Raw genomic sequence first — 17,790 nt, 5'->3', positions numbered from 1 at the left:
ATAGAATATCATGAAAAAACAAAGAGTCAAAAATTATTTATTTATTTATTTATTGCACTTCTATACCGCTCCCATAGCCAGGGCTCTCTGGGCGGTTTACAGAAATTCTAAAATTAAGATTAAAATGGAGCAGTTAAAAGACTTCTTTATGCTCTCGTCGCCTGTTGTCTCTGCCGTAAAGAAGACTTTTAACTGCTCCGTTTTGACTCCTTGTTTATTTATTTATTTATTTATTTATTACATTTCTATACCGCCCAATAGCCGGAGCTCTCTGGGCGGTTCACAAAAATGAAAAACATTCAAAGTATAAAACAACAGTATAAAACCATAATATAAAATACAATCTAAAAGCTCAACCAGATAAAAACAGCAGCAATGTAAAATTACGAATTTAAAACACCAAGTTAAAATTTATTTAGAGACTGTTAAAATGCTGGAAGAATAAAAAGGTCTTCACCTGGCGTCTAAAAGCATATACCGTATTTCTTCGATTGTAAGATGCACAGTAATTTCAGTACCGCCAACAGGAAAAAAACCCTAAGACACACCCGCGATTCTAAGACGCACCCCATTTTTAGAGATGTTTATATGGGGGGGAAAGTGCGTCTTAGAATGGAAGAAATAGGGTAATGTAGGTGCCAAGCGAACCTCCTTAGAGAGCTCATTCCACAGCCGGGTTTTTTTCATGCTATTCTGTCTAATCAGAATAATTAAAGCTCAGCTAAAAACTTTTCTTTTTTCTAAAGCTTTTAAAACTTGATTTTGATCTGACTTTTATACTGTTAGTTTTACTCTACCCTGTGCCTGTTTGGTGCATTCTCTTCCCCTTCTTATTGTTTTATTATGATTTTATTAGAATGTAAGCCTATGCGGCAGGGTCTTGCTATTTTATTGTTTTACTCTGTACAGCACCATGTACACTGATGGTGCTATATAAATAAATAAATAAATAAATAAATAAATATAATCAGCTCCTGAGGACGTATCGAGAGATTTGAAACGTCGAGCTCTTTTTCAAATAGTTTTCAAAAACAACAACGTATTTTTATACAGTAGAGACGTTTGGACCAAGAGATTAAAAACTTTTCTACTCTTCTACAGTAGAGTCTCTCTCTCTCTTTTTTTATTGGTTCTACATAGTGTTTTTCCCTTATTATCTTGAGGACACTGACTGGCAGCAATGGCTCTCCAGGGTTTCTCTGCCCTACCTGGAGAAGCCGAGGATCGAACCGGTGGCCTTCTTCTGCATGCAAAGCAGGGGGTCTCTGTAATATACACAGAGAGGCTACAGCAGTGACCTCTCTAGCAATGGCAAGACGGCTGCATGGGGGCTGTCTGCTCTTCCTACGAAACTGTGTCCATTGCTCCTCCTCTAGCAGCGGCAAGGCAGGCACCGCGTTGGCTTCTCTATCCTCCTCTCTTGGTGATTCCACACACACCCCCACACCTTGGGAGCGGCAGTGCTCTGCCCTGCCCCGCCTCCAGTTCTGATTAAACTAGGGTGACCATATGACTGGATTTGTCCAGGTTTTTGATGACAAATCCTGGAGGGGAAGGGGAAATCCGGATTCCCCCCCCCCCAAAAGAGCAGCTCTAATAGGAATTAACAAAAATGCTTATAACTCCGTCATTTTTTAAGATAAAGACAAGAAACTTTATTTATTTATTTATTACATTTTTATACCGCCCAATAGCTGAAGCTCTCTTGGCACCATGATAGCTTTTAGGTAGAGCATTAGCCATACCAAATTTGAAACAGATCTGTTCATCCATTGATTTATTAGGAATTTTTTACAATTTGAGGGTTTAATTTTTTTAAAATGTTATTTTTAAAGATAAAGAGATGAAACTTAACCATGATTGCTCTTAACAAGGACTTTAGCTATGCCAAGTTTGAAACAGATCTGTCCATCCATTGAGTTTTAGGATTTTTTAAAAAAGTTTGAGGTTTTAAAATTATTTTTTAAAAATAATTTTAACATGGTGACCATGTTGTCCTCCTTTTTGGTTTCCAAAATATGGTCACCCTAATTAAACCTCCAGCGGTTTCACTGGGTCACGAAAGGAATCAGAAGCCTCTTCTAACTCCAAGGTGGGTGTTGTTGTTTTTTGCGCAATATGTCAAGGCATCTCTTGAGATCCTTGTGAGCCTACGCAAGGCTTCGTCCCAGCACACTCAGCGCTGTCGGTGTGCCCACCCCTCTCCTGCTCACTGCTGCCTTCCTTCATCCCCACGGCTCTAAAAGAATCACTTGGCTCAATTTCACACAGCGGCTGCTGAGAAATGTCAGTGTTTAATTTCTAAACAGAGACATGCTGGGGCATGAGCCTACCCGAAAAGCCCCAAATTTTGCCCTGATGTGTGTGTTGCGGGGCGGGTGGGGCGGGGGGGGGGGAAGTTGTGAGGGAAATGCGCTTTGCACATGTTCAGAGGCACTCTTGACATTACGGATTGCACGCATTTCTGGGACAGGCTCCGGGGCTGTGCTTTGGTGAGCCCTGGCTGAGAAAGAGGTGTGGGCACCCCTCAATTCACACACCTAGTCTTGTTCCAGGTTCTGCCTTTCCTTTCTCCCCTGCCCTCTCCTCCCCTCCCCTCTGCCATCAGCATCATTATTTTTGACTGCCTGCTTCCTGCTATCCTTAGGGCGATGACAAGCAAAAAGCCAGCAGCCACGTCCCCTTGCTTCTCCTTTTGTTTAACACCCAAGGCATAATAGCCGCGGTCCAGGTAAGTCCCGATCCACGAAAGGACGCTTTGTCGTGACTTTTGCCAGTCCGCTCGCCTTTCGTTTTGGTCTCTTCTCCCTCCCTCTCCCTAAAGGATCTGATGCTTTTCCTTCACTTGACTTTTCAGCTCTCATGCATTTTGCTGTATTAGCTAGGGGGATTCCACACGTCGTACTGAGGGCGCTTCCATGCGCCCCCAGTGCGCACCCAAAGCGATCGTGTAGCTTGCCTGGAAGAGACGAGGAAGAGGCGTCCTTACTGCCACCGCCGTCGCCACCCACCTACCTCCTCGCTGACCAGCGGTGGCGAGCGGCAAGGACGCCTCTTCCTCATCTCTTTGAACAGGCAAGCTACACAATCGCTTTGGGTGCGCACTGGGGGTGCATGGAAGCGCCCTCAGTACAATGTGTGGAATCCCCCCTAATTTTGGGTTTTTGCTCCTCTCGAAATGAAAGGAGGGAAAAAAATGGCTATGGCTATGTTTTTTTTTTCTTACTTCCAGGCCACCGTAGAGGCGATGTCAGCCAGGATTTAAAATAACAAACAGGAAAGAGGTTCGGATTGGTCATTTGCTGGAAAAGTCTTTTGTGGCTGATTGCAGAACGAGTGCTTAATTTATAAAAGCGGAGGTACTGCTGAGGCTTAAGCCCACTTGAACACATACCCTCTGACTTGGGGGGCCTTTTTATCCAACCACCATTTTATGTTTGTGCTTTGGGGAAGCTCAAGGAGCGTCATCACACCGGGGGGGGGGGGGGGAGGAATCGCGTTTCCTTACCGTCGCTTCTCCTCCCCCGCTTTTGTCCCTCATTACTTTCCCTGTCTACCCGCAGGGGAAAATGGAAGTAAACAAAGACCACATGGCCCATCCAGGGCTGTTTTTATTGCACTGCTTTTCCTGCACACAGCAGGAGATCGTGGCACATTCTGGTTTTTTTTTTAAAAAAAAGTCAGATTAAAAGGGGTCTATTTTGCGAGGGAAAAATGAGTGGAAGGATCGGGAAACACGTGGGAGGCATGTGGGAGGTGAATGAATTAAACTTTATTGAATAAGTCTTCCGTCCATTTCAAAAGATCACCTCATCATTACAAACATACAGGCATTAATTAAAATTTACAATTTAAAACAATATGCAGTTCCTATGTGATATATTATTTAAGACTAACAGTTAATAAAACCCCTTGACATGTGGGAGGTGGACATCGACGTCGTCTAAAGGACGCACGCACATCTGTAAGTGGGCGGTAGCAAGCGGGTGATAAAACGCTCATCTGATGAACCTCAGGACTGTATGTCAAAGTCACAATTTCCCCCTACGATCTGTGTAAATAGGCGCCTTCTTATTAGGGCGTTTTCCCCAATTAAAGAAATCTTACCTGGTTAATCAAATGTGTTTGAATCAACAAATTAAATGGTTGAATTATATAAATTTGCATATGACTAAAATGGCTCTTTTGGTGGGTTTAAGCCACGGTACCTTTCTTTTACAAATCAAGCACTCATCCTGCAATCATTTTAAGAAAACTCTCCCCACCCCGCGAATGATCAATCCGAGCCTGTTTTCTGTCTCCCGTTTTTTAATCCTGGCCGACACCTCCTCTGTTGCGTAGGGATGTTAAGCTTGGGCAGAATGGAACATCCTTTGGTTAAAACTCCAAATGCACGAGGCCAGACCTATCCGGGCTTCAGACTCCTTTAGCTTCTTGATGGGTAGGAGATGGTGGTGCGTAAGAACCTGTCTGTGGAGAAAAGCACGTGGGCTGCTGATCCTCTGTAGAGAGATATAATAAGAAGCAACGGCTTGCAGTTAAAAGTGGCCAAATTCAAGGGATCAGTTGTGATGAACAGTGCCTGGGATGGGGGAGAATTAATCAGCCTTGGGCTTGATTAGCTGAAGGGCGGGGAGGGGCGGATTGCAGCAGTCACGTCAAGGTGCACAGCGTCTTGAGCGTGATAGATGCCAGTCTACGTCTGTGTCAATGACTTTTTGGGCACCATTTGTCCAAAAGCTGCGTCACTGGTTTGCGCGTCACTGTCTGCCTTATTGGGCTTTCTTAGTCTGAAATTTCCCCACCAAATAAGATGGTCCAGCCGGGATGGGTTGCATCCATGTAAGAGAGGAGGCGGGTCCAGCTTTCCCACATAACCCTTTTTGATGTAAAAATTGGACCACCCGCAACTCCGCGCGATAAAACAACGGGGCGAGATGTGTGGATAAACAGACGCCTTCTGTCGTTCAGCCCGAAACAAGCAGTTTCTTTCTTTGTTTCTGACTTTGCAGGGCGGCTGCTGGTCGCACAGGCCCCTCAAAATGCCCCCCTTCCCTTTTTAAGTAAACTCACTGCATGGCTCATTGCAGCAATGTTACGGGTTCTCATAGAGCTGTATACCTATGGAGAGTGATTTTCCTGATTTGCTTAAGATTTCCTCACAGTGTACTCAGAATGCTGTGCAGGTGTGGTTTTATAAAAGTGTGTGTGTGTGTGTGTGTGTGTGTGTGTGTGTGTGTGTGTAATTTACAACTAAAATCCTGATAAATCACGGAATCATAATCATAACCATAATCATAATAATATATTTATTTGTTACCCGCCTCTCTATCCGGATTGTGATAGATCGTGCAGGTGCCCTGCCCTCTTTTAAATCTGGTCACTCTAGTATAGCTGCTACACCTTTAAGTATTGTGATGAAGAGGGAATTTCATCAGGTTCCCCATATATACAAATGACACCTACTGAAATTCCCTTTTCTATGCAACTGTTAAAGATACAGGAGCCCTGTCCTCCTTTTCATAGGGTCACCCTACAGCTGGACAACCATCTGTCAGGCATGCTTTAGGGTGGATTCCTGCCTTGAGCAGGGGGTTGGACTCGATGGCCTTGTAGGCCCCTTCCAACTCTGCTATTCTATGATTCTAAGATGGGCGAGAGGCAGACGACGTCATGTGAGCAACCCGTGAATGCCCAGGAACGAGCTTGCGGGAAAACGCTCGTCGGACGGAGCTTGTAGCCCAACACATCTGGAAGGCATCTAGTTGAGGAACACTGCTCTAGAGAGACAAAATTCCCTAAGGAAGATGATTCCCCCTTGGCTTTCACTCCAGGTGGAACTCAGTTCTGATTTGTTTCCTCCTGGCCTTAAAGGTGCAGCGGTGGGAAACCAAATCTGTTAGCACGCCTTGTGGCTTGGCAACCCTTCTGCACTCCGAGGGGATGACAGCCAGTAGGACAGCAGGCGGCTTAATGGACACCGAAACATATGCCATAGCAACCATTAGAAGTGCTGTGTCTGTCTTTCACCTCCCTTTCTTTGTCCCCCGGGGTGGGCAAGGAGAGGGGAGTGGGTGGTGTCTGCTTGTGCTGAATTCACAGGCTGCGTGGTCAAGTGCCTTCCCTAGGTATCGTTCACAGATTAGACCAGGTGCTCCCCAAGAAATGGATTGAAGGACTGATGAGGTAGATCAGTTAGCTGAGAACGAGGACTTCCTTAAATGCTTTCCCTGTGTGTGTGTGACACACACACACACACACGATTCACAGTTGGCTACAGAATCAAACTCAACCAGTGTTTATCAACGGTACCTTCTCAAACTGGGAGGAGGCAACGAGTGGGGTACCGCAGGGCTCAGTCCTGGGCCCAGGGCTCTTCAACATTTTTATTAATGATTTGGATGAGGAGGTGCAGGGAACGCTGATCAAATTTGCAGATGACACAAAATTGGGTGGGATAGCTAATACCCTGGAAGACGGAAACAAACTTCAAAGTGATCTTGATAGGCTGGAGCGCTGGGCTGAAAACAACCGAATGAAATTTAATAGGGATGAATGCCAAGTTCTACATCTCGGAAATAGAAACCAAAGGCACAGTTACAAGATGGGGGATACTTGGCTCAGCAGTACTACAAATGAGAAGGATCTTGGAATTGTTGTAGATCGCAAGCTGAATATGAGCCAACAGTGCGATATGGCTGCAAGAAAGGCAAATGCTGTTTTGGGCTGCATTAATAGAAGTATAGCTTCCAAATCGCGTCAGGTACTGGTTCCTCTCTATTCGGCCCTGGTTAGGCCTCATCTAGAGTACTGCGTCCAGTTCTGGGCTCCACAATTCAAGAAGGACACAGACAAGCTGGAGCGTGTTCAGAGGAGGGCAACCAGGATGATCAGGGGTCTGGAAACAAAGCCGTATGAGGAGGGACTGAAACAACTGGGCATGTTTAACCTGGAGAAGAGAAGATTGAGGGGAGACATGATAGCACTCTTCAAATACTGAAAAGGTTGTCACACAGAGGAGGGCCAGGATCTCTTCTCGATCCTCCCAGAGTGCCGGACACAGAATAACGGGCTCAAGTGACTGGAAGCCAGATTCAGGCTGGACATCAGGAAAAACTTCCTGACTGTTAGAGCAGTATGACAATGGAATCAGTTCCTTAGGGAGGTTGTGGGCTCTTCTCCCAGACTAGAGGCCTTCAAGAGGCAGCTGGACAACCATCTGTCAGGGACGCTTTAGGGTGGATTCCTGCATTGAGCAGGGGGTTGGACTCAATGGCCTTGTAGGCCCCTTCCAACTCTGTTATGCTATGATTTCTTGTTGTTAATTTCATGCTTCACATTCAAGTCATTTTGCTTCTTTTTAAAAAATCAGTGATACCCCCTTTTTCTTCCTCGTGTCACACTTTCAGGGTGTGGGGAGGGTTTGAGTGTGTGTATCTTCTCTTCTTTCTTTCTCACACATTATCTTAGAGGATAGAGGACAACCATTTATGCACTCCTGTGTCATTCTTCCTAGGGTGACTGGGTATGGTTGAAGAAATTCCCAGGAGAAAAGCACATTGAAATCAAACCTGCTACCAAAACAGCTTTTTGCAAGGTGAGCTCTGTCTCTTTCATTGCATTCAGAGATCAGTGGGTACCAGTACCGCTCCCTGAGCAGAGTAGTAGTAACTAGAGATGTAAAAATTCCGGAAATTTTGAAGCCATTGGAAAAAAACCTGTTTTTTTCCTGTTTTTTTGGGGGGGGGGAACAGAAATTTTCGGAAAAATTGAAATAATGCAATATTAGCACTTCATACAGATTGAAAGTCACTTAGGAACATAAAATGTAATTATGTCCAAGTTGGTTTGGCATAAAATTATTACATTTTGTATATTAAAAGTAGCATATTCAAACAATTATTACAAATTTAATTTACTTTTTTTTTTACATTTTTTTGATAACAAATGGAGTCACAAGCTCCTGAACTGTTAGGAGCACCCGAACTGTAAGAAACCTCTTTGGTTCTTCCAGTTTATGAAGAGCAGGCAAAAAACAATTTTAAAAAACAACAGAAGAAACCGCCAACATTAGTAACAGAGAAAATTATTTATGTCTCTGCTAGTCCTCCAGTGTCAAGACATAAAGCCCCCATTCCCATAAAAAGAACTGAGGAAAAAAAGATTCAATGAATATGCATGAAATTTTCTGACCTATAGCTATCACTATTACCGTATTGCTTCGATTCTAAGATGCCATTGATTGTAAAACACACACTAATTTCAGTACCACCAACAGAAAAAAAGCTTTGATTCTAAGAAATAATAAGACGCCCCCCATTTTTAGAGATGTTTATATGGGAAAAAAGTGCGTCTTAGAATCGAAGAAATACGGTAGTTTCAGTCTTTGCTTCAGTGGCAGTGCTGCCCCCTAGAGGCAGAAATGCATCTTGCTCTTCCATTTGAGAGTTGTAGTCTCAGTTTACAACCTAGGACTTGCTTGTCCTTGATGCACAGAAATTGTAATAATCTGATCCTGTACAGTTTTTAGAAATCATTTGGAGAAGTAAATATCTGAATACCTTGTATTAAACATTTTATTCATCATGCTAAAATAAAACTTCCTGTAATTGTTTTTTTCTTCATTTTTTTCAATTTTTCCAATTTTTTGGGAAAAAACCAAAAAAAGGCTTCAGAAAAAATGGGAAAACCTGGGGAAAAACTGGTTTTTTTCTGAATTTTTCCAGTTTTTTTCTGGGCCTTCACATCTAACTCCTCACTGCAATAACAAACTGGCCACTAGGACTGAGCACAGCGCCCTCTGCTGGAACATCATCAGAACATAAGAAGAGCCCTGCTGGATCAGACCAAGGGGCCATCTTGTTCAGCACACTGTGGCCAACCAGCTGTTGACCAAGGAACCATAAGCAGGACATGGTGCAACAGCACCCTCCCACCCATGTTCCCCAGCAACGAGTGTATACAGTTTTACTGCTATCTTTCAACATCAGCCATTTTTTCTGGGTCCGTTCTGCCCTCATTCCCTCCATTCCTGTTGCTTCGCCCTGTCTTCAGCTCCGGGATCTGCGCCATGAAAACGTGAACCTTTTCTTGGGCTTCTTCCACGACTGTGGCATCTTTGCCATCGTCTCTGAGCACTGCACACGGGGGAGCCTTGAAGATCTTATCCGCAATGAGGATATGAAGTTGGACTGGATGTTCAAGTCATCGTTGCTGCTGGACCTGATTAAGGTGCCTGCGGGGAGCCGGCAGAAGGATCTAGGGATTGCTTTGGAAATGCCACGCCGCATGGCAGTGGGGGCTGGTGGCTCCATTGTCAGTGGGGCAGTGAATCCCCTCCAAGTTTCAGCCAAAACGGTTAAGGAGCTGCCCAAGGTGCTTTGCATTGCTACCACTTGCTTCTCACTTTGGAGAGCTCCTTTAGAGTTCTGGCTGAAACCTAGAGTGGATTCACTGCCCCACTGACATCAGAGCCACCAGCCTCTACTGGAATAATTGTATAGGTCTTTCTGCTTACACAATCCAGCAAGCTGGACATTAGATTACAGCAGGATCTGTTGTCCACACATGTCAATTTGTTAAGCATCTGGATTGGCTTAGGCCACTCTCGAGGGGGAAGGAGGGGGTGGGACGGCCGTGGCAGGTCAGAGGAATAAAGTGGGGCCGTGAGCTGAGCCTCATCCTGTCTTTTCCCCTCCAGGGGATGAAATACCTACACCATCATGAATTTCCGCACGGGCGGCTGAAGTCTCGGAACTGCGTGGTGGATGGCCGCTTTGTCCTGAAGGTCACGGATCATGGCTACAATGAGCTACTAGAGGCCCAGAAGATCATCCGAGAACCCATGAAGCCCGAGGGTCAGTAAGGGAGGCTGGGAACTGGGAAGGGAGAGGAGGAAATAAAGGGTCTGGGACAAGGGGCAGGCAGTGGTAGATGGGAAAGGAACATAGCTGCGTCCGGATGGGAGATGTTAGGCAGTGCCAGAGTGCAGGACACAGAATAATGGGCCTCCCAGAGTGCCGGACACAGAATAATGGGCTCAAGGGGCAGGAAGCCAGATTCTGGCTGGATATCAGGAAAAACTTCCTGACTGTTAGAGCAGTACGACAATAGAACCAGTTCCCTAGGGAGGTGGTGGGCTCTCCCACACTAGAGGCCTTCAAGAGGCAGCTGGACAACCATCTGTCAGGGATGCTTTAGGGTGGATTCCTGCATTGAGTGGGGGGTTGGACTCGATGGCCTTGTAGGCCCCTTCCAGCTCTGGTATTCTAGCATTCTATGATTCTAGGATTCACTGTCCATAAGCAACAAACAGCCCCCAGGACAAACCTGGCTGTAGACAGCCCACGTAGTTGCTGGAATGTAGACAAAGTTGCACCAGGAATGTAGCCAACGTAAGAGACAATCTCTTTGGTCACGCCTGCATCTTCCTTGGGTGATGCAGAATGTTCCTGCAGGAAGAAGAAGGCTGATCGCAGCCAGGTTGCAGAATGAAGTGAGGTTCTATTGCCAGTGGTTGAATAAGAGCGGGATGTGGAAGTCCCTATTGCTGGGCTTAAATTCAGCCCACCCTGCTCTTAATGCAGGAGAAGGAATCCATTCTAAGGAGGGAGATCAACGGTAGGGTGACCAAATGTCAGGATTTCCCCAGATTTGTCCTGTTTTTTGTTCTTTCCATGGTGTCAGGGGGGGATTTTCTATAATTTTCAATAATGTCCTGGAATGACACACCTTCCTCTTTAAGGCTGCCATTAGCATGGCAGGAGGGAATGACATGCTTTCTTGAGGCACATCATTCCCCCACCCCGAGCTCTAATTGAGGTCTTAAAGGGGAAAGTGGGTCATTGGTGGACATTATAGAAAAGGCCCCAATTGGAGTGGATGGTGGTGGTGCAGAATGAAATCCTTTCCCCTCCTCCACTCCAATCGGGTTCTTTAAGGTGGCGGGGGAATAACGTACTTTCTGCAGGACTCAGAAAGCTGCTTCCCCCCCCACACACACTAGGTGTCCTCTTTTTTGGTTTCCCAGATATGGTCACCCTAATCAACGATGCCACTTGAGCAGCTAAAGGGGGTTCAATGGGATGGAAGAGGTTGCTGGGTTTTTAGTTGGCATTTCCCCTTCCAGACCGGTTCTGGACGGCACCGGAGCTGTTGCGGGATTCATCGCAGGAACGAAAAGGCACCTTCCGGGGAGATGTTTACAGTATCTCCATAATTATGCAGGAAGTCATCTGCCGTGCTGCCCCCTACTGCATGCTGGATATGAGCCCCGAAGGTAAGTCGAGGGGGGTGCCCACCCCCGTTCCCTCTCACAGGATGCCTGCCCTTTGCCACTGCTTTTCTCCTGTCTCACCTTGATCGGAATGACGGACCGGGGCAGAACATTCACGCACAGTCCATCCAGCACAGTCTGTGATGTGGGAAACTCAGCCTAACACGAACAGCAGAAGCTGCCTTCTGCCATGAGACTTTCTAGGCCAGTATTACCTGCACTGACTGGCAGCAGCTCTGTAGAGTCTTAGACTTTTCTGTCCCTCCTTGGAGTTTCTGAGCGTGGGACATTCTGCAAGCAAAGAATGTGCCCCACTAGTGAGCTATATGGCCCTGTATTTATTTATTTAATTTATTTATTTAATTTATTTATTGCATTTATATACCGCCCCATAGCTGAAGCTCTCTGGGCGGTTCACATAAGATAAAACATTTAAAAACAATATACAAAAATTAAAAACCACAAAAATGTGCAAAATTCCCATACGTTTAAAACCACTATATCAACTTTAGAAATGATGAGCCAAAAAACCAGACCCAGGCTCATTACATATCACGAAATGCCTGGGAGAAGAGAAAAGTCTTGACCTGGCGCCGAAAAGATAACAATGTCGGCGCCAGGCGGGCCTCGTCAGGGAGATTGTTCCGCAGTTGGAGGGGCTACCACAGAGAAGGTCCTCTCCCACGTAGCAGTGGAGGCTGGTGGCTCCAATGACAGTGGGACGGTGAATCCGCTCCGGGTTTCAGTCAGAACTTTAAAGGAGCCTTGGATATCACCTTTAGAGTTCTGACATTTCCACATTAGTTTTCCATATCAAACATTTTGCCATGTAAGAGAAGCCCGACTAAAGGTTGATGTGATAAATTCCATGTCTTGCACAGGAGGAGGTTTTCAAAGGGAATGCTAACCATTCAAAATGAACACAATTGGGGGGAAAACAGACCTATGTCATCTTTGGCAGGAGCTACACTACTGCTTTAAAACAGTTTATAACAATTTTGGCAACTGCTGGGGCCCTGACATACTCCACATACAGTTTTCAAAACATTTTCAACGTGTTTTATCCTGCTTGGTATAGAACTGTCCCTTGTGTCCAACCCTGAACCATAGACAGCTGGCATAGGATGTCTACAGGACACACCTGTGTTAGAACAGATGCCATTTCCCTTGACAATGAAATCTCATTGAGTCAGGCTGGAGTGGGCCTGGATACAGAGAAGCTGAGCTGATCAGAGAGTTGAGCAGGGTTATTGGGGGTTGCTTTGGTCGGAAGTGAATTAACTCACTCGGTTGGCTCAAGTGGATGGGAGCTGAAGAAAGATGTGTGGCTTTGTCCGTTGTCGCTCCTTCTTCTCGGGCGGGATTGGCCCAATTTTAAGGATTGGACGGGTGTTCTGGAGGGGTTTGGCTATCCAAAACTCCTATGAAGAGTAACCGGTGATGTCTGAAACAGGGCCATGATAGAGTTTGCTGAGTGACAGCAGAGTGAACAACACAGAGTTGGGCGGAGAGGGGGCCATTGTCGGGGCCGGCCCAAACTTTAGGTAGAATGAGGCAGCAGATTTTGGGTGTCATGAAAGGGCAGCAAATTGTTAGCCATTTAATTGTTTGTTGCTGTATTTTTACTGCCAAGGACGGGGAGAGGTGCTTGTGGGATTTTCTGCCTCCTGTGCCAAAATAACTTGCCTGGCATAAAGTACCGTGCATCTTGACTTGGGTGGGTCCTAAGCTTTGTCTTTGTCCAACAGAGATCATCAAGAAAGTCGAGAAGCCACCGCCGCTTTGCCGGCCCTCCGTTTCGGTAGATCAAGCTCCGATGGAGTGCATCCAGCTGATGAAACAGTGCTGGAGCGAACAGCCTGAAAGAAGGCCAAGCATCAATCAAATTTTCGACCAGGTGAGCTGGCCTCAGGAATGGTTCCAGGGAGTTGGGCTCCAGGATCTCAGAGGGGAGCAGGGCTCCCTCTAACTCTCTTTCTGCCCTTCTCCTGCAGTTTAAGAGCATCAACAAAGGTCGGAAGACAAACATTATCGACTCCATGCTGCGCATGTTGGAGCAGTACTCCAGCAACTTGGAGGACTTGATCCGGGAGCGAACGGAAGAGCTGGAGGTTGAGAAGCAGAAGACGGACAAGTTGCTAACGCAGATGCTGCCCCCGTGAGTCTGGGGGAGCGGCGGGGGGAGCGGACGTGTGGGGCAGGCCCTGATGGCAGATGACCCCTCACAGTCCTAGGAATGAGGGAAGTGTACTGGCTTCCCTTCGGTAGCCCCTTCCGACAACTGGAGTGCACGGGCATTAAGAAAGACCCGGTAGGCCGCTGGCTCCCCTTGAACTGGGCCTGGAGGGTTTCCGTGGGTGAAGCAGCAGCGCCCCCAATTTTAGGAAGCGATTCACCTCGCCAAGAATCAAATGAAGGAGGTTCCTAACCAACATCGCTTTGTCTTGACTTTGCTTCGACTCAGCTATTAACAGGGATTATGGCTTCATTGATGTCTGTTGATTGGTTTGCTGTTATTAATGTATATGATTGCCATCAGCTGTGGGGATTGCTAGGCCTGGGTTGAACATTGGACAGCTGTTCTGGAGAAACATATATATATATATATATATATATATATATATATATATATATATATCTCGTTGATTGTATCTACTGGCACTGTTCAGTAAGCGCTTTTCAGATCTCTTCTCATTTTATCCTTACAACGGCCTTGTGAAGCAACTTAGGCTGGGATATACATGATCGCTTCCACACCTCGCCTCTACCTATTCAGAACTCTGAAGGTCCTCTCATTACAAGCAAGGGGAACTGGAAGAGCTTCAAGTCCTATTTGCAGCAGGGAGGAACTGCTGGCTGGGTTTCCTCCTGCAGTTCTCTCTTCATCTCTAGTGGCTAATCTTCCCTGGCAGTTGGGAGGGTCGGGTCAGGGAAGGTTAGCGGCGTGAGATAACAATAGAAGAAAAAAGCCCTCTTTCTTCCCCCGGGAGTTGTCTTACAGATTTCTTTTGCTTGAAGGGAGAGTGCATTCAGGTTCTGACTCATGGCCAGTCTCTTTTCAGTGGGCAAATGTAAGAGGTAGCCCAGCTGTGAGCCAAATTGTGGCCAGTCATCTTGCCCCCATGTGCTGAGGAGGTGGCCACGCTACCACCCAGGGAGCTTCAAGCAGGTTCTTTTGAACTTGGCCCTTTCGTACATCTAAACCCAACACATCTAGGCAATGTAGGATATCAATGAAATTGAGGGGGGGGGGAGCAGATCATTTTTCCCCTACTCTAAAATGCAAAAATTGTATTTTCTTAACTATCTTTTAAAACTCCATCTGGAGTTATGGACGCTGTGGGATCTAGAAGTTTTCGCTGGGGTGGTGCTGGAATAGAAATCATTGACTTGCACAGTTAATGTTTAACATTATTTAGTGTCTAAATAATAGACATTTATTACAATTTTTAAAATGTTCATTAAAAAAGAAGGGTTTCTAATTTCGCAAGATCGCAAAATTTCACTTTCCTGTGAGATCCGAGCTGTTCCTTTTGCCCACGTGCCTTCGGAAGTTTCTTCCGTAGTATTTCAGCTCATATGGAAGCACTATGCAGCAACACACTATTTGAAAGCTTCAGTAATTTCTCAGTTGGCCAGGATTATGCGCACCTAAGCCTGACATTTCTCCGTGTGACCCCTTCAGTTCTGTGGCCGAGGCCCTGAAGACGGGACAACCGGTAGAGCCAGAGTACTTTGAGGAGGTGACCTTGTACTTCAGTGACATTGTGGGCTTCACCACCATCTCGGCCATGAGTGAGCCCATTGAGGTGGTCGACCTTCTCAACGATCTTTACAGCCTCTTCGACGCCATCATCGGCTCCCACGATGTCTATAAGGTGCAGGCAGATCATCCCTGTGGGGCGTCTTTCCTCTGGGCAGAAGGCAGAGAAAGGGAGGAGGCAGGGAGGTGAGGGAAAGAAACAGGATGACCTTGATGCTCGGAGATAGCAAGCAAAGATTCTTCCGACAGCGAAGTGACTGGTGAACTTTGGCATGGAGGACTGGAGTGCTGGGCCTCCAGAGCGACCTCCAACTTGGTTTCCTACAGATGTCAGAGAGGAGGGGACAGTTATCCTGTGTCCAACTCCTGGGTCTCCTTGGTCCTCCGACAACTGGAGGTCCTCTGAAAACTGGAGGAACCCTTCTCCTCTGCTAGCTTCCCACCTCCCTTCTGGAGTTGGGTTCCCACCTCCAGCTGACTTTTCCCCGTCCGAGATCTCCGGTCGGCTTTGACAGCTGCTGTTTTGGGTGGCAGGTGGAGACCATCGGGGATGCCTACATGGTCGCTTCGGGACTGCCCAAACGCAACGGGAACCGGCACGCAGGGGAGATCGCCAACATGTCGCTGGACATCCTCAGCGCCGTTGGCTCCTTCAGGATGCGTCACATGCCAGAAGTGCCCGTACGGATTCGCATCGGCCTGCACTCAGGTAGGTCGGCGCGAAGGCTCGGCTGCTGCAGGCCGCGCTAAAGGCCTTCAGCCACACTTGGACCATATGGCCCTGTGGGCCATTGCCCGGCCCTCCTTAAGGGCAAAGAGAATGGCAGGGATGGAGAAAGGGTTGGTGGAGTGAGCTGTTTAGGTTCAGGAGAGTGTTCCTGGGAGCGAGAACGAATGTGGCTGTTTCCCTTGGCAGGGCCTTGCGTGGCTGGCGTGGTGGGACTCACGATGCCACGATATTGTCTCTTTGGGGACACGGTCAACACTGCCTCGCGGATGGAGTCCACAGGCCTGCGTGAGTAGCCCCTAGCCCGGATTGGGGGAGAGTTCGTGGTTTGGCTGGTAGAACACCGTTCGCCTCAAGTTAGACGGAACTTGGGCTGCCCATTGGGGGATGCTGTTGAACAGGAGCAGTGTAAGCAATGGGCGGATTTTCTTAAATCCATTCCGCTTGTGTTTTGTGGTTTGTCAGGTGTCTTTCATAGATTTTTTTTTTAGGGATGTACAAGGATTTCGATCCATTTGCACAAGTACACATTAGTGCAAATCCCCCCTCCCCCAAATAATAATAAAAAACGCCCACAAGTCCATGGAATCCGTGCAACTTGGAAAAAGGCAGTCTGTTGCGGAATTTGCAGGTCTGACTCATAGAAATCTGAACTCATTTGACTCCACTGTGGATTTATCTGATATCCCTATGGATGGTCCAGGCACAGCTGGTGGCAACAGGCCAGGTAGAAAGTTGGAATGGCCTTTGTTGCCTGCACCGTGGACCTGGTGCTTAGTGGCCTACCTATGAGAACCCATAGGTTAATTTGGATTTTAGCCATGTCATCACATTACCCGCACGTTTATATCACCGTTTTCCTCCTAAGGACCACAATCAGGGCACCGTGCAAAGGGTTCACTTAGAATCATACAATCATAGAATAGCAGAGTTGGAAGGGGCCTACAAAGCCATCCAGTCCAACCCCCTGCTCAATGCAGGAATCCACCCTAAAGCATCCCTGACAGATGCTTGTCCAGCTGCCTCTTGAAGGCCTCTAGGGTGGGAGAGCCCACAACCTCCGCAGGGAACTGATTCCATTGTCGTACTGCTCTAACAGTCAGGAAGTTTTTCCTGATGTCCTGTTGGAATCTGGCTTCCTTTAACTTGAGCCCGTTATTCCGTGTCCTGCACTCTGGGAGGATCGAGAAGAGATCCTGGCCCTCCTCTGTGTGACAACCTTTTAGGTATTTGAAGAGTGCTATCCTGTCTCCCCTCAATCTTCTCTTCTCCAGGCTAAACATGCCCAGTTCTTTCAGTCTCTCTTCATAGGGCTTTGTTTCCAGACCCCTGATCATCCTGGTTGCCCTCCTCTGAACACGCTCCAGCTTGTCTGCGTCCTTATTGAATTGTGGAGCCCATAACTGGATGCAATACTCTAGATGAGGCCTAACCAGGGCTGAAGAGAGAGGAACCAGTACCTCACGTGGAAGCTATACTTCTACTAATGCAGCCCAAAATAGCATTTGCCTTTCTTGCAGCCATATCGCACTGTTGGCTCCTATTCAGCTTGCGATCTACAACAATTCCAAGATCCTTCTCGTTTGTAGTATTGCTGAGCCAAGTATCCCCCATCTTGTAACTGTGCATTTGGTTTCTATTTCCTAAATGTAGAACTTGGCATTTATCCCTATTAAATTTCATTCACTTAATCCTCACGACAGTCCTGTGAGGTGGGTTAGGCTATAGGCAGTGGCTTAACCCACCTCACAGGATGCCCTTGTGTTTCCTGGCTTTTGTGCAGTATTTTCCCCATCCTAGAAGGCTGAAATGAACATCAGAACATCAGAAGTGCCCTGATGCTGGATCAGACCAAGGGTCCTTCTAGTCCAGCACTCTGTTCACACAGTGGCCGACCAGCCGTCAACCAGGGACCAACAAGCAGGACATGGTGCAACAGCAGCCTCCCACCCATGTTCCCCAGCAACTGGGGCGCACAGGCTTACTGCCTCAAATACTGGAGAGAGCTCCTCCTAAGTCTTAGGT

At 47.0% G+C, this 17,790-nt stretch overlaps 1 protein-coding gene across 1 annotated transcript in view; it reads left to right on the top strand.

Moving 5' to 3' along the window:
- Positions 1-17,790, top strand: part of GUCY2D (guanylate cyclase 2D, retinal) — a 31,709-nt gene that overhangs the window by 12,190 nt on the left and 1,729 nt on the right. The window contains exons 7-16 of the mRNA XM_063137221.1: positions 2,648-2,731; positions 7,517-7,597; positions 9,055-9,231; positions 9,701-9,857; positions 11,129-11,278; positions 13,024-13,172; positions 13,270-13,433; positions 14,961-15,153; positions 15,573-15,747; positions 15,955-16,053. Of these exons, the coding sequence (XP_062993291.1) occupies positions 2,648-2,731; positions 7,517-7,597; positions 9,055-9,231; positions 9,701-9,857; positions 11,129-11,278; positions 13,024-13,172; positions 13,270-13,433; positions 14,961-15,153; positions 15,573-15,747; positions 15,955-16,053 (1,429 nt within the window). The remainder of the gene's footprint in view (positions 1-2,647; positions 2,732-7,516; positions 7,598-9,054; positions 9,232-9,700; positions 9,858-11,128; positions 11,279-13,023; positions 13,173-13,269; positions 13,434-14,960; positions 15,154-15,572; positions 15,748-15,954; positions 16,054-17,790) is intronic.

Source organism: Elgaria multicarinata, chromosome 11 (genome assembly GCF_023053635.1).
Source record: "Elgaria multicarinata webbii isolate HBS135686 ecotype San Diego chromosome 11, rElgMul1.1.pri, whole genome shotgun sequence".
Lineage (NCBI taxonomy): Eukaryota > Metazoa > Chordata > Lepidosauria > Squamata > Anguidae > Elgaria > Elgaria multicarinata.
Note: the sequence above shows the minus strand (reverse complement) of the source record. Positions and strands in the feature narration are given on the sequence as shown.